The 16,261-nt window shown below is 45.4% G+C and overlaps 1 protein-coding gene across 18 annotated transcripts in view; it reads left to right on the top strand.

Annotated features, from left to right (window-relative positions):
- ME3 (malic enzyme 3) overlaps positions 1-16,261 on the top strand; it is a 321,404-nt gene that overhangs the window by 149,277 nt on the left and 155,866 nt on the right. For all 18 annotated transcript variants that reach the window (XR_012423600.1, XR_012423598.1, XR_012423596.1 and 15 more), the window contains one exon: positions 6,760-6,921. Coding sequence is in view for 8 of the 18 variants with exons in the window: in XM_074015035.1 (XP_073871136.1) it covers positions 6,760-6,921 (162 nt within the window). In the remaining 10 variants the exon portion in view is untranslated. The remainder of the gene's footprint in view (positions 1-6,759; positions 6,922-16,261) is intronic.

Below are 16,261 nucleotides of genomic sequence, written 5' to 3'. Positions count from 1 at the left end.
ACATGGTGAAACCCTGTCTCTTCTAAAAATACAAATAGTTGGGCGTGGTGGCACGCACCTGTAGTCCCAGCTTCTCGGGAGGCTGAGGCAGGAGAATCACTTGAGCCTGGGAGGCAGAGGTTGCAGTGAGTGGAGATCGGGCCATTGCATTTCAGTCTGGGTGAGAAAGTGAGATCCTGTCTCAAAAAAAAAAATAAAAAAAACAAAGACTGTATAGGGTTGTGTCTTTTGTCAGATGAGCAAGCTGAGGTTAAGTGACTTGTATGAGGTTACCCACAATTAAGTGTTGGTGCCCAGCCCAGAGCTGTGGTCCTAAATCACTTCTCTAGCATCTGCTAAGTCGGGGAGACAGAGTTTTTCAAGGTATACGTATCTTTAGACCTGTTGCTAGCTGCTTGCCTAGAGAAGAGGAGTGGTTTAGAGGAGCTTCTGAATCGACTCAGAATGTAAAAAATGACTTTCTATGGTTTCCCAGCAAGAAAGTAGAGTTGAAAACTGCAGTGTAAGAAAAGTAGGCTGCGAGGGAAATGGGGCCAAAGCCCAGGGCTGGGGAGACCACGAAGTTTTGTGGGCCTTGCTTTTCAGGAAGGAGGGGGCGGGCCAGGCCAGGCTGCCTTGAGCTGTCCAGCGTAAATCACAAAAAGGAGTGAGAACTGCTTTTCTGACTCTTTCCCACACTGGCCACTGCCTGGAGCCTATAGGAAGGTCCAGCTGAGAATAGCCTCCTCCCTAACAGTTTTCCCAAGCTCCTAAATCTCTCCCTCACCCCAGTCCCAGGAGCTTCGCGGGAGGAGGTGCTGAGAGCCAAGGGATCCTCCTCTGCTACTGGGTACATCCTCTGTAAACAGGCACTTAGGTTTTTACACTTAGAGCAGATTGCTCATGCCAAGTGCCTACCTACCATGCATTGGCCCACTTCGTGTTAAAGCCCACTCTGTGCTTATTTTCAGGTTAGAATTCCCGAAAAACAGTCTCAGAGACGTATTCGGGGGTGCTCTTGTGTCGGTCAACACTTGTGGGAAGGAAGGAAACAGGATAGAGCAGAAGGAGAGGTTGGGCTGCAGTAACATCTCAAGCAAGGTTCCGCTGAGCCCCTGACGAGGCTCTGGAGCTGGGATGGCCCTTCAAAGGCATCCAGAAGTGAGGCAGCGGAGTGGATCTTTAGATTCCTGTATTGGGCTGCCGTTGGAAGGAGGTGTGGCTTTGGGCAAGGTGGCTCTTTTCAGTAGAGGAAATTCCCCTAAGTGGGCTGATATCCAAGGATACAGCTGGGAAAATAACTCTTTCATTCCTGCAGGAGGATCTGGGCAGCACATGATCGTATCCATCTCATGAGGTATGATGCCAAGTGCTCTATATAGATTAACTCATTGGATTTTCATGGCAACCCCGTAAGAGGTAGGGACTATTGTTATCCCCATTTTCTAGACAAGGAAGCTGAGAGGTTAGGTTCTTTGCAAGGGAGGGGTGGAACCAAGATTTGAAACTAAGAAGTGTGCATTATTTTTGTTGTGGAAAGAGAGAGAGGGAGAAGCAGAAGAAGAGGAGGAGGAGGAGGATAAAAGGAAAGATGAGAAGGAAGGATGAAACAAAAGGAAGAGGAAGAAGAGGGTTGTATAAACAGTGCTGTGGGCAACGCTTGTAGCTATGACTATAGCTACAAGTCCAAGGAAGCTCCAGAGCAAGCAAGACATTTGATCATCAGGTCAGTCTTGGGTCAGTCCCATTGGGTCCACCCAAACTAAAGGGTGTGGGCAATAATTCAGAAAAGGCCTTAGGTCTGAGGCAGGTGGGCAAAGGAAGAATATGGCACAGCATTCCCCAAACCTCCCCATAGTCATAGAGAGACAGGGGAGTTATGAATTATAAAACTCTTCCAAACAAGGAAAATGGGATTCTGTTGTTCTAGAAAAGGTTGCTTGGCTTTAAAGCTCAAGGATGCTGCCCAGGTTTGCCCTCAGCCTTTTGACAATTTACAGAACTAGTGGCTCCCAGCATAAGGTCCATTGATGTTATGAAAACCAAGGTGCAGTGTCTTCTCTCTGAACTTGTTAATCCACAGCAGGTCTGAACTCTGTTCAGTGCCGAAGACACTTTGTTCTCTCTGTTGGATCTATCACATTGCCCGCCATGTGTGAGTGCCTATCACATTACAGACACCAAGTTAAGTGCTGATGAATCAAAGATGACACAACCCATTACTGGCCCCAGAAGAGCTTCAAGCTACCGTGAAGCACAAGGAAATGTACAACTGTAATACAAGGAAGAGAATGATAGGTTTTGTAGGTGAGGAAAATGCTGTGGGAATTCAGAGAAGGAAGTGATAAAATTCAGAAGGGAAGCTTCATGGAAGGAAATGCTTTTTGAACTGTTCCTTGAAACATGCAAGGGTGGTAAGATTTGTATCAAGGAGATAAAGAAATTGAGAAGTAAAATAGCATATATCCAAGAAAGTACAAGCCTTGTGCAAAATTGGAAATATTTCAGTTTGGATGGAGCATGGAAAGAATAAAGGGGAAATTCAAAGGGCAGCTTGCGCCTAGCCCATGGAAGGCTTTAGGTGCCAGTCTAAGATGTTTGGGCTTTGTTTTACAGACATTGGGAACCATTAGAGATCTGGGGGCAAAAAAAAGTGATATATCTGGGTGTGCTTTGGAAAAAATGAAATGGAATGGGGAAAATCCAGTAGAGAGACCAGTCAGGAGAACTGGAGTCAGGAGAACACTGTAGTGGCTCAAGTGAAGATGGATGATCCGATCCGAGGCAGTAGCAATAATATGAAGATAATGGAACAGATGTTTAAAATAGGGAGCAGGCACAATCAGCAGAACTTGGTGACCAATTGGCTGTGGTTGACTAACAGAGAAGAATCAAAGAAGACTGGACGTTTTTGAACTTGGAAGATACAGGGTAACAGAGCAGGAGGACAGCAGAGTAAAAAGGATCAAAAGGAGTAAGAGGGAAAAGAGGATTCCTTTGGTTAGGGAATTGTGGGATTTGGGAAGAATACTGGACATTTGAGTGGCAATGTCCAGCAGACAGTTATCTATAGGTGTCATCTACTTAGAGAGGACAGTAGGAGCCATAGCAATGGATGAGGATGCCAAGGTTAAAGCTGTTAAGTTTCACATGGCCAGACTTTCTTAAATGTTGCATTTGCCATGGTCTCCCCTTGGTTTCTTTTTCATTCATTCATTTAACAGATAATTATTGCATGGTCTTTCTGTGTTTAATGTTAAACTGGAGAGATCAGAAATAATTTCAAAGTCTGAGATATAATCTTTGCCCTAAATAATCATCATCATTACAATCATAAGAGCAGCAACCATTTATTCATCATTCTTTTTTTTTTTTTTTTTTTGAGACGGAGTCTCGCTCTGTCACCCAGGCTGGAGTGCAGTGGCGCAATCTCGGCTCACTGCAAGCTCCGCCTCCCGGGTTCACGCCATTCTCCGGCCTCAGCCTCCCGAGTAGCTGGGACTACAGGCGCCTGCCACTGCGCCCGGCTAATTTTTTCTATTTTTAGTAGAGACGGGGTTTCACCATGGTCTCGATCTCCTGACCTTGTGATCCGCCCGCCTCGGCCTTCCAAAGTGCTGGGATTACAGGCGTGAGCCACCGCGCCCGGCCTTATTCATCATTCTTAATTTATACAAGGCACCAGGTTAAAATGAGACATATATTATTATATTTCATCATTACAACAACCTGAGGAGTTAAGTATTATTATTATTATACCCATTTTATGGAGAATTGAAGCTCAGAATAGTTATCTATTTATCTAAAATTACACATGGCACATCATCAAGGATCCTAGATTCAAAAACTGGTTATCAGATTCCAAAGCACCTGCCATTAACCACTAAGGCTGTTTGGTGAGATAAAATGTGCATTTTAAAACAAAGTTAATAACAACCCAGCTGCTTTCACCATCAAAGGATTAAATAACACCTTGTGCAGGTCTTGGCAGGCAGTGGGTCCTTAACACATGCTTGCGAAAGGCAGGCAAATGGACAGGAAGGGTATGTGGTAGATACGGCAATTCAGGGGAAGGAGAAATTTCAGTAGATTATAATGAGCAGAATTTATGCTGCTGAAGAATGGGGAGAACAACCCTCCAGGAGAAAGGAATAGACAGGTTGAGATGGAGAGGTGGTAGGCAAATTCAGAGTGTGTCTGGGAAGAATGAGAAGGCCAGCACAGCCAGAGAAGGCAATTGTGTACAGATGTGTAGCAGGAAATAAGTTTCAGAAGGTCAGTTGGATTCAGGTCATTAAAGAGTTAAGTATTTTGGACTCTATTCTACGGACAGTTCAAAGTCACTAAAGGTCTTTGAGCCTGGGAATGGCATAATGAAAATGGGCTTTTGACACAATGAATCCGACATTGGTTAGCAGGAGAGAATGGAAGGAAGGAAGGTGAGAGGTAAGCAGTCTCGTTGTGAAACTGTTGCAATAACTCAACTATAACCGTGCTAAGATTGTGGGTGGACAGTAGATGGAGGTGAGACACTCATTCAGAGGAGCTGGGCATGCAGTAGAATGCCCTGGGGCATGTCCAGGCTGGGAGAGTGCCACTGCAGAGCCCTGTCCCATCCTAGGGTTGTGGGGATAACAGCCTGGAGTAGCAGATTTCCTCCGTTTAACTTCATGTCACTCACTGCCCCTTCAGCACAGAGAAGGATTCTGAGAGAATGGGAACCATAATAAGGAAGCTCTAATTAGGAGAGACGATAGAGAAATGCCCCGAGTTTGGACACCCAGGGGCAGCATGAGGGCATAGTCTCCAACAGGGAGAGCTACCAAGAGGAGGTCAGATGCAGGTTGCAGAGAGGGTGGCGCCAAAGCAGGGCAGGACTTTGCCAAGATCACAGGCACTTTACCCCAGCCAGTTGGGGTGGTAGAAGGAGCCCTGAACCAGGAACCTTGCCCTGTCACATTCACTAGCAAGATGACCTTGCTAAGTCACCTAATCTTTTAAGATAACTGATGTGGAAACATCCAGCCAGTGCCTGGCATGTGGCCGACACTTAACAAATATATGGAGGAAATAAAGGTTTCTGTTTGCTCACCTGTGAAGCAGAGATAACAGCCTCAGATCCACCTACCTGCTCAAGTTATGGGGAGGGTCACATGAGATGCAGTCTGTGAGCACTCTCCAAAGAGGCAGTCGAGCAATCTAAGGGAGAATATCATGATTTTCATGGATCTCTTGCACTCTCCAGAGACCCCTTTCCAGAAGCAGAGGAGTGTTTTTAAAACTGTCTACACCCATTTCCACTAAAAGAGAGAATAGAAGTGAGAAGAAACCATAAGCCCTTTGGGTACCAGATCATAAACTCTTCCAGGGAAAGAATGGATCTTCATCTTTTTACCCCCAATGCCCAGCAATGTACCTTCATGGATTTAACCAAACCCTATGGTGCCCATAGCCCATCAGGACACCTGTAGCCTAGAGTAGATTCAAAGCCAGGTTCCAATGAAGGGATGAGGGACCTATAAACTTAACTGTTTTAGAGATAGAGAGAGCTGGCGCTGGTGAGCAGGTGAGAGTGGCCTACAAACAACTTCACCGTTACCCTGAGGGGCTCTCCTTGGCCAGACATTCAAGGCCTTTCAGTCTGACTCCTGCCTGACTTTCCATTCTTTCCCTTCCTGCAACCTACACCTCCTCGTTCCCCAAACACACCCTACATTCTCCCCACCCCCAGCACCTCCACCCTGGATTTTAACTTTCTTTTGTATCAAATGCCCTTCTCCCGACCCATGCCCCACAATCTCCACCTGTCCAACGTAGGGCATGTGGGTCCCTTCACCCATGAAGGGTTACCTTCCCATCTTCTAATCTCTGCCACCCTGTATGCTATTCTGCTGCTGTCCGGCTTCCCTCCCAGAATCATGATTATTAATATACACATTCCATCTCTCCTTTGGCCCATTAATCCTTTAAGGACTGGGTCCGTGCATATTTGTTTTTGTAGATGTGCAAACTGAAGCTCCCCCAGAATTTGTCAGTGTCTTATGCAAAGTATGTGCTTCATAAATATGCATTACATGAATAAAAGAATAACCATTATAATAATACAATTATTCCTCTCATCACCATCAGCTTCATTCACATCTATTAATTCACAGTAGGTAAGCCTTGAAGTAGCACGACATCTAGTACATCAGCAATTCTTTGCCAAATGCAAAAGGTAAATCCCAGTGCAGCTTGAAACTCTTCCTGATTTCATGTGCAATAATGATCCTAGAAGATGTCACAAGGAGTCCTGTTCTTTGCAAGTCGGATTTTTCATAATCCAGGAGTAGGTCGGAGAGCATTTAGATTAGCCTCTAAATCCTGGAGCTGTAGCAGCAGCACGAACACTTATTTTTCATTTTCTCCTTTAATTATGCCCTTCCCTCCCCACCACCCCAAGTCTCAGGCTGAGAGTGTCTGTTTAGTTTCCTTGAGGAAGAGTGAAGTGACTTGATGTGGTTTCCCTCTAGCTGTTTCTGCAGCCCCCACCTGAAGCTCAGAATGCAAGGCAGGCATCTCTCTGTCATCTCCTCTCAGTAGGGTTTCTCACCAGCCTGCCAGGAAGGACCGGCCACCCGCAGGTGAATAAATGCTCTGGCCTTATCCCAGACAAACTCTTCCACACCGGCAAAGTCGGTGGGCATCCAGTCGCCAAGCCTGATGGGCCGGGGCTGCTAAAATGAGCACTCTGTCACGGGAAGTGCTGTCCCTGATTGATGGTGCCCTGCTGTTTTTCAGGCCGTGGTGGTGACTGATGGGGAGCGCATCCTGGGCCTGGGAGACCTGGGCTGCTACGGCATGGGCATCCCTGTGGGCAAGCTGGCCCTGTACACAGCGTGCGGAGGAGTGAACCCACAGCAGTGCCTCCCTGTGCTACTGGATGTCGGCACCAACAATGAGGTAACACACTGCCCAGGCCAGGAGCTCTGGGGCCAGAAGGTGGCAACTGGGGCAGGGTGAGGAGCATGTTTGTGGGTGGTTATATCTACACAGCAATGGGCCATTTCTTTCTTGGCATCCCCTTGACCAGGGCACTCCTCCTACACAGTTGTGGAGTAGAGGACCTTCTTCCCTGGTTGCCCACCCATAGCTCCATTCTGTTCCCTCTCCCACTCCTGGGTCCCCTTGATCCTCTACCTCTATGAGGCCCTCTATACCCACAATGACCCCTGCCTCGGCTTCCTTCCTCTTTGACCCCCATTACCCCATGCAGTTTCCATTTCCCTTGAGGTAGGAGTGACCCCTGGGCTGTGTTTTTTAGCATTCTCAAGGCAGTCTGCCCCAGTGGAAGGATTAGAATTCAAAGTACCAGGGGCCAAAATGTCTGACTCAGACAGATTAGTGTCCTGCAAACCCACTGAGAGAAACCGAGTCAAGCTGTAGGTGAGATCCATCTGCACGATTCCTAGCAGTTTGTGGTTTAAAGAGTTCAGGCCCCAGCCAAGAGTTTCTCTGCTCTGGGAACCACCATGGGCACGTCTGTGATTCGCAGCTCTGTCTCTGTGTCAGAAAACATGAAAAAATATCCAAGGATTCCCTCTTAATGATATTTATCTTTGAGATCAGTGCATGTTCATCTTTTCAAAATTGAGGCCAGGCACAGTCACTCACGCCTGTATTCCCAGCACTTTGGGAGGCTGATCGGGGTGGGATCACCTGAGGCCAGGAGTTTGAGACCAGCCTGACCAACATGGTGAAATCCCATCTCTACTAAAAATACAAAAATTAGCTGGGTGTGGTGGCACACACCTGTAATCCCAGCTACTGGGGAGGCTGAGACAGGAGAATCCCAGGAGAACCTGGGAGGCAGAGCTTGCAGTGAGCTGAGATCACACCACTGCACTCCAGCCTGGGTGACAGAGCAAGACTCTGTCTTAAATAAATAAATAAATAAATAAATAAATAAATAAATAAACAAACAAATAAATAAATAGAGACAATTCAGAGAAGTGTTAAAAATAAGGTATCAGCCACACAACAAGTGCTAATCGTTGTTTACATATTGGTATATTTTCTCCCAGCCTTTTTTTTTCCCATGAACTTATAAAACAAAAGTTGTGTTCTTATTATATATACAGTATTTTATATTTCTTTTTCAAATTTAATTATCTGTCATGAGTTTTCTTTCAGGTCATTAACCATTCTTCCATAGTGTCTGTTTAATAGCTACCTGGTGTATCATAATTTACATAAGAAAACCCCCACAGTTGGGCACTTAGGTTGTTTCTAGTCTTTTTAAAATATAAATTGTGCTCTGAAACCCATTTTGGCAGATGAGTCTTTGTTACTATCTTTGAGTATTTCCTTAGGATAAATTTCTAGAAATGTAAGTATTGAAGCAAAAGGAATGGTCATTTTTTAAATTCTTGATTCACATTGTCAAAAAGTTATTCTTATTTGCATTCTGCAGTGATCTCTCTTAAGAAAATTTGCCAAGACTCTTTACATTGCCTTCCTCTTCCCTAAACACAGTGCATCCCCATTTCTTTTCTTTTCTTTTTTTTTTTTTTTTTTTTTTTTTTTTTTTTTTTTTTTTTTGAGACGGACTCTCTCTGTGTTGCCCAGGCTAGAATGCAGTGGTGTGATCTTGGCTCGCTGTAACCTCTGCTTTCCTGGTTCAAGCAATTCTCCTGTCTCAGCCTCCTGAGTAGCAGGGATTACAGGCATGCGCCACCAGGCTCAGCTAATTTTTGTATTTTTAGTAGAGATGGGGTTTCACCATGTTGGCCAGGCTGGTCTCAAACTCCTGACCTCAGTGATCCACTGGCCTCGGCCTCCCAAAATGCTGGGATTGCAGACATGAGCCACCATGCCCAGCCCAGGCATCCCCATTTCAAACAAAAGCAAGCACTTTAGATCCTAGTAAGGAATGATGCTTATTCAGGCTTCATCTGCAGGTACGATCAAATGATGGAATGGTGGGCAGACCTTGCTGGGAAATCCTGGGGGTAGGAATGAGATGAGGGAGGGCAAGAAAGTGGGAAAACTATTGGTTTGGGACCTTGGTTCCCAGTACCATGACGAGCCAGGGACCTTGGTTCCAGTACCATGACAAGCCAGGGACCTTGGTTCCAGTACCATGATGAGCCAGATAAGTCACTGCACCTCCTTAGACTTAATTCCCTTTCAGTTTATTGAGAGACTAGACCAGAAAGTTACTAAGCATCCTTCAACCTCTAAAACTGCCTGGTCTCCATGTGTCTCCTCACCAGCTCAGGAGACAGGAGGTTGGATCAGGATACATGCTTTACAGCTGCTCATCAAAACCAGTCTTCAAGTTTTGCTCTGCACAGTGATGCCCTTCCCCCAGCCAGATATCTAAGTTTTGCTGAAATTGTCTTTTGGCCTCACAGAATGCTTCTTTGCAGACGTGGATGAGTGCAGCAAACTTTGTTTTATTCTTCCTCTCGAACACCTCCTGCTGTGTTCCAACTGGATTTAATTGAGACCTTCATTCCTTCTAAAAGCTGGCTTTAGGCAAGAATTAGAACAGATTGAGTCTGATTCTGAGGCCACTGCATCCACTGGAAGGGTGCTGGCTGTGCTGATGCATTGGGATCCTTTGTCATTGAAGGTCCAGCACACAGCAATGATACGCTGAAGTTTAGAGCTGGCTCTAACTTGTAACAAACCCACCAGAAAAAAATGACTGGAAGGTAGCAGTAATTGTGGATCAGGCCCTTTTTATGGACCACTCAGTTTAAGCCTTGCAATAACCCTGTGAGTGGAGCATCTGTCATTACCCTGTTTTTTACAGCATAGGAAACTGAGGCCCAGAGAGTTTTATTTACCCAAGAAGATCTGCTAGAAGAGGCAGGGCTAGGAGCCAAATCCAAGTTTGTGCTCCTCTCCCCATGTTATACCTGTGCCTAGTTTCTGTTGCTTTATAAGTAAAGATTTTTTTCTTGATTTTCAGAATTTTTATTGCTAAAATAAATTTAGAACATTATTCAAAATTTTAGAGAAAAAGGAAATGGTATTTCTCCCACAATGCTGCATTTGTGTTTCTTCTCAATATTTTTCTATGCCTATACATAAAGGTAGTTATTACCTAGGTGTAATCATAATGTAATTTTGTTCTAATTTCTTCAATTAAGATTCTTTTGTGAACACTTTGCCTAGTTAATAAAAGTTTATTGAGTGTTTAGTGGGTGTCAGGCACCCTGCTGAGCCTGAAGGAGATAAATGCGGGTTAGCCTGAATAGAATATTCTACTTGTCAGTGTTTCAACACTGTCACCTAATTGGTCACTTGAATGAGTCGTGTGTCACATCTACTCAAAGCGTCTACTTCTTCTGGTGCTTTAGGCCTCTAGAATCACCTCTCCCTCCTGGATGTGGAGGGGAGAGAACCTCCCCTAGGTCTGCATCTTATGTCAAGGAGGGACCAGAGTACCCCCATCTGGGAGGAGGGAACATGCCCTGATCTGCCCTCTGTATGTGCCCCGGGGGTGAGAGGAAGCCGTTCTTCCCCAATATATTATTCTCCCCATTTTCAGATAAGGAAACTGAGACTGAAACATGTCAACTACTTACCTCAGGTCCCACAGCTCTAAGTGTCAGAGCTGGGATTGGAACCCAGCTCTCTGGCTCCACAGCTGCCTTGCCCAACATGGTGCACTGCTCCAAGGGGTCTGGTGTTTGCATTATAGACTGGGAAATGGGGGCCGAGAATGGGTGTTTCACACAGGCAGGATCCCACGGACATTCAGAATCAAGTCAGAAGATAGCAATACTGTTTACACCATCCTCCCCTCCAGGGAATGGTGGGCCCCCCTCCAGACCCATTTGAGGAAACTCAGGACACAAAATTTTCAAAGTTATAAAGTGACCAACATTAGCAAGATGATGATTTTTCTCTTTTCAAATGGATTTACTATGTGATCTCCCAACTACAGTTCCTTTTTTTTTTTTTTTTTTTTTTTCAATGAATCCGTTTGCAAGACATTCCCCCCAGAAGTCCCAGGGCACACCTTTTGCTCAGAGCAAGCCTGAGATGTTACAGAGGGAAGCTTGGCCTTTTACCATTTTAATCTCACATGTCCACGCAGGGAGGAAGCTGTCATGGGGGTTTTTAGTGTCAGAATAACTTGCCCATCTGTGTGTATGTCTCCATTAAAAACTCCTGAGGCAACAGGAGCTTTAATCACAGTCAAAGACAACACCTCTCCAGGTTTCCTGTTGAAGGAAAACATCTGCTGTCCACAGCCCTGAAACTCTGCGTCACTTTTACCTGCCGACAGCAAGGAGATTTGGAAAAATAAATACATGGGGCCGTGATCCCATGAAGAAAGGACATCCCATGATTAAGTTCCAAGGGGGTAGGGGGAGGGAGTGCCTGCTCAACCTTCCATCGTGGCTGCGTGTGAACTGGATTTATTTTGTTTTATCCATACGCAGCCAGTCACAGACTATTCAGGTTAGAAGGCGCCTGAGTACCATCTTGTTCAACCCCCTTGTTTTACATGGGAAAGAGACTCAGAGCAGAAAGGGCTTCCCCAAGGTTTGACTCCAAACCCAGCACTCATCCCACCCTGTGCTAAGGCAGGGTGGGGGAATCCCGGGGAATGGGGCTTAGCTTTAAAATGACCCTGCTGAGCCTTGGAGGTCTTCTCCTGGCAGAAGTCTTGAGCCTCTATGAATTCACCTCAGAAGGAGATGCTGTGTGATCTTCTGGAACTGAAGAATGGGAGGAGGGAGGGGAGTCATGTCTGCTTAGGGAAACAAACATGGGAGCAGAGCATCAGCAGAGCCTGGTAAATACTGCTTTGGGTGTTATTGGATTGCCAAGGAAGCATGGAGTTGACAACCAGGCTGGGTGTTGCAGGGTTTCTTCTACCTTGCAAGATTATCATTATTTAGCCTTCACCATGTGGTGCCATCATAGAGATCACTCTCTACACGTGTGTAACCTATGAGGATACCCTTGCTAGGATCTTTGTAGCTTACCCCAGGCTTAGCTGAGCTTCCCAAGGAATGAGTGGTAGGTGGGACCGCCACTGTGAGGAGAAAGCATGCTGTGCCCATATCATGAATCCAATCCCGTGACCTCCCAGACCCCCAGGTTCCCTGAGTAACATCACAGCATGCCTGTTGCTATGCAAGATAAATATTTTTTCAACCAGGAGGTTTATCTGTGTTCCAGCTGAAATGCAATGCTCACTGATATGGGCAGTGAAGAGGAGGAAACTGTTTCGTTTTCCATGACATTTTGTCTCCAAGACAAACCTTACGGGAGGCAGAGCTGGGCAAATAGCCACAGAGAGCACATTCGACCCTCTAACTCCCACGGCAGAGGAGAAAGTTCTGCTTCACCCACTTTGAATAAAGGCCTTCACCTAAAATTATAATCATTGACTTACTTGGTTCCAAAGGGGACTTAGTAACTAATAGAGGGGAAAGATTTCATCACTCAATATTTAGGTGCCTGGCACCCTACTGAACACTAAAGTTTGGAAGTGAATAAACCTGGTTCCCACCCTGGGAAGAGTCCTGGTCTAGAAACCATGATTTCTGCTGTGTCGTTTCCACCAATGTGTTTTGTGACTTTGGGCAGCTCGTTGATTCTTTCCAACCTTCAAAAACTCATTTGGAGGAAGCTGAACCAAGTGATTTCTAAGACCTTCCTAGTTTTTAATTCAGCATCTCCTTAGCCCAGTCCCAGGACTCTGGCAATCATATCACTAAATGCTTCTCAAGGGCTTATGTGTTCCATCACTGTACAATTAGCTGGGGAGATGCAGATGAATGAGGAGCTCAAAGAGCTTGCATTGTGTGATAGAAATCATTATTATCCCTATTTAACAGAGAGCAGAGAAAAGTTAAATACCTTCCCCAAAGCCACAGAGCTAGTCAAGTGACAAAGCCTCAATTCCAACCCAGGTCTATCTGATTTGAAAGCCTAGAGCCCCTTTGGGCCCTACCGAGGACGCTCAGAGGGGAGCATCCTGACCACAGCCACCAGGTCCAGCAGCGTCCTTTCCCCCACGGCATGTTGCCTCCAAACTTGAAGATTCCTCTGCCTCTATTGATAGGGTTACCAGATTTAGCAAATAAAAATACTGGACACCAGTGACATTTAAATTTCAGATAAGCAATTCAACATTTTTTTAGTGTAAGTGTGTTCCATGTAATACATAGGTCACACTTAATTCTAGACATTTCTTTTTAATTATTGCCTGTCTGAAATTCAAATTTAACTGGGCGTCCCATATTTTATCTGGCAATACTATCTGCTGAAATCTTCTCTTCTCTTCTAAATCATATGAAGAAGTCAAGATAGAGGAGGGCTGCAAGGAGGGGGTCCAGGCAAGTTACTACTCCTACTCCTTACTGGCAGGCATTCTTATATCTGAATCAGTTGGCAGATACAGAGCAGAATGTGGGCTGCTTGTTCCATGTTGTGCCAAGTCAGCCGTGGGAGCTCTGCCCACTACTCTTTTAGAGAAGCCATTTCCACTCCTGCTAAAGGAGAACCAGTTGACTAGAGATGTGGACACAGCCTTTCCTCTGAATTCATTCCAGCTCTCCCCGTTCCCCAGCCTGGTCTGCAGGTCAAGAGCCTGGACCTTCCCAGCCACTACTGACCTCTTCCAGGAGGACCAGGCAGAGGGTAAGGAGCTGCCCCTTGGCTCCCTGGTTCCCTGGCCCCCACAATGCCAAGGGATGGGACAAAGAGGACGCTTCATCATGAGATCCAGACAAAGCTCAATCTCAGCATAGCTACTTTCTGGCTCTGTGAGCTTGGGCAGTTGATTTAAACCCTTGAACTCCAACTTCCTCTAAAATGGGATGAGAAGAGGTCAGACTATTAGAAGGAACAAATGAGTGCATTACTTGAGAGCTCTATATAAACATAAGCTATTTTTTAACGTCATATCCATAAGGGAACTTTTTTTCATGTTTTGTGGTTAAAGTATCTGAGACATAGAACATTTTATTATGGAAGCAAAATATAAGGACTTTTAAAAAGCTTTTTATAGTTGCCCTTGTATCTCAGCAGTATCTCTTTATGGTTGACCTTTGATCTTTACTGCAGTATACTGAGAAATTTTTTGAAAATCTAAAAATCCCTTAGCACCACTGGGGAACTTAACTTACCCTAGAAATTGCATATGCAGGATTGAGAAATTCACTCTATGCTGCCTGATGCACTAAGATTCAAATCTGTGAGTTGGCAACATTCCAAATTATAACTCACCACGGACCCTTTTAATCTTTGTAAGAACTGGCAAAGTTAATGTTTTCTGCCAGTGCCAAGAGTAACACTATTTTCAGTCATTTTTTATGTATGTCCTTCCAAGCTCTGTATGTGTGTGTTTCAGAGAGTTATAATTATGATATCTGTGTAATTTTGTATCCTGCTTTTTCCACTTTAAATAATCTCTTACAAATTTGTCCAGGTGATTGCAAAGTCTTAAAACCACCAATTTTAATTACTGCCTAGCTATTCATCATGTTACTGTACTATCATTTATCATTTCTTCTTTCTGGATGTTTGATGCTTCTAAGTGGCTTTTGATGGTCACTTTGAAGGTAGCATGTGGAAGGGTGGGCACCATGTATGCACCACTTTCACCTTTTAGGTCCCCCCCACTGACACACACATGCACATACCCCTACCAGTGAAGAATCCTAAACAGTTTCAAGGGTGTCCAATCCAGGGGATTAGGAGAGGGAGAGAGGAGGCCAGGATCCACCATCTTTCTAAACGTAAACCTGTGGTATCTTTGACAAAGTGCTAAATCCACCTCAGATCTTATGTGTACCCAAGATTTGGGGTGAAGGGTTAACAGATATTTCCTGTTCTTTTCTGTCCCTTAAACTACACCCTCCCCCACACCTACTACAGTGATATCAAAGCAGTATGGACCCAGAACAGTGTCCTTAAAAAGAAAAATTGATTCTTGTTGGTATGCAGAAGAGCCACCCATGCAGCACGACTGAGTGCTTAAGACCATAGACTCTGGACCCAACAGCCCAGCTTTGAATCCTGACGCCTGCACTTACGAGTCCAAGGTCTTAAGCAGGCTGCTTCACCTCTCTGAGTCTTGTTGCCTCTTTAAAAATGGGGGAAATAGATGTGTGAGAGAGGTGCTGGGTAGACACCTGTGAAGAATAAAGGGGGAGGGAGTGGGGCCTTCAGACTGTAGTACAAGTCAGACACCTGTGAATGGAGAGCAGGAGGGAGTGAGGACTGAGTAAGAGAGCCCAGGGAGAGTCTCCCCAGCTCCGTCAGGCCTGTGGGAAGTTCCTGCCCCAGCAGAGTCTCAGTTGGGCAGGAATGGTTTCCCCCACCCCCCTCCATGCTCAATCATTAAGCAATCCAGGGAGAGTGTGCAAACTGAAGGCTGTCCACCAATTGCCCTCCGTCAGCAGGTTCCCTTAAGATAGTTCCGAGCCACACACCTCCATGGCTGATACGTCCTCACTGGGTTAAGTAAAGCACTTAGGGCAGTACATGATACATTGGAGGCACTGTGAAAGCTAAAATTGCTACCACTGTTTTATAGCATATATTATAATTCACCAAGCTCTTTCATATATATTTTTCCACTAGATCATCACAATCATCCCCATGCAGCCCATATTTTATCCCCACTTGATAGATGAGAATAAGGTGTCAAGAGGCCCCATGACTTGCCCAAAGTCACACAGCTCGCAGTGATGGAGGTGAGACTTGACTGTAAGCCCCCAAGGGCTGAGGGTCAGAGTGTAGGCCCACTGGTCCTTATCTTTGTATCTTTGTGTGTAGCAGCAGTTCAGATGGAGATGAAGATAACAAAAACTTTGTCCTCTAGGAATATATATTTTTGGTGAGTTAGACAAAAAAGTAGATAATTCCAGGAAACTCTAACACATGGAATTGCCTCCCATTTCCCAAATACACCAGGTATTTCCTCCTCTTGCCTCCAGCCCTCAACCTTTCTTTGTGCTGACTTCTCAGCCTTGAGGCTCACCTGCTGAAATCTGCCTATCTCTTCCTACCTGACCATTTTCTCCATGACACAATCCCAATCTGCCCCCCAGGGGGAATTTCTTCACTCATCACTGTCCCTCCATGTGCCACACTTTGTTCCAAAACAGTGCCACTCTGCCCTGCAGTAGAATGTGTTTGTTTACTCAGCAGCCACCTGTCAAGCACCTACAAGGCAACAACCATTTCTTGCTCCTCTACAAATCCCCCACTGGGTCCAGTGTCAGCAATAGTAGATGAGAAATAAATGTGTCATGCATGAATG

Source organism: Macaca fascicularis, chromosome 14 (assembly GCF_037993035.2).
Source record: "Macaca fascicularis isolate 582-1 chromosome 14, T2T-MFA8v1.1".
In the NCBI taxonomy this organism is placed as follows: Eukaryota; Metazoa; Chordata; class Mammalia; order Primates; family Cercopithecidae; genus Macaca; species Macaca fascicularis.
Note: the sequence above shows the minus strand (reverse complement) of the source record. Positions and strands in the feature narration are given on the sequence as shown.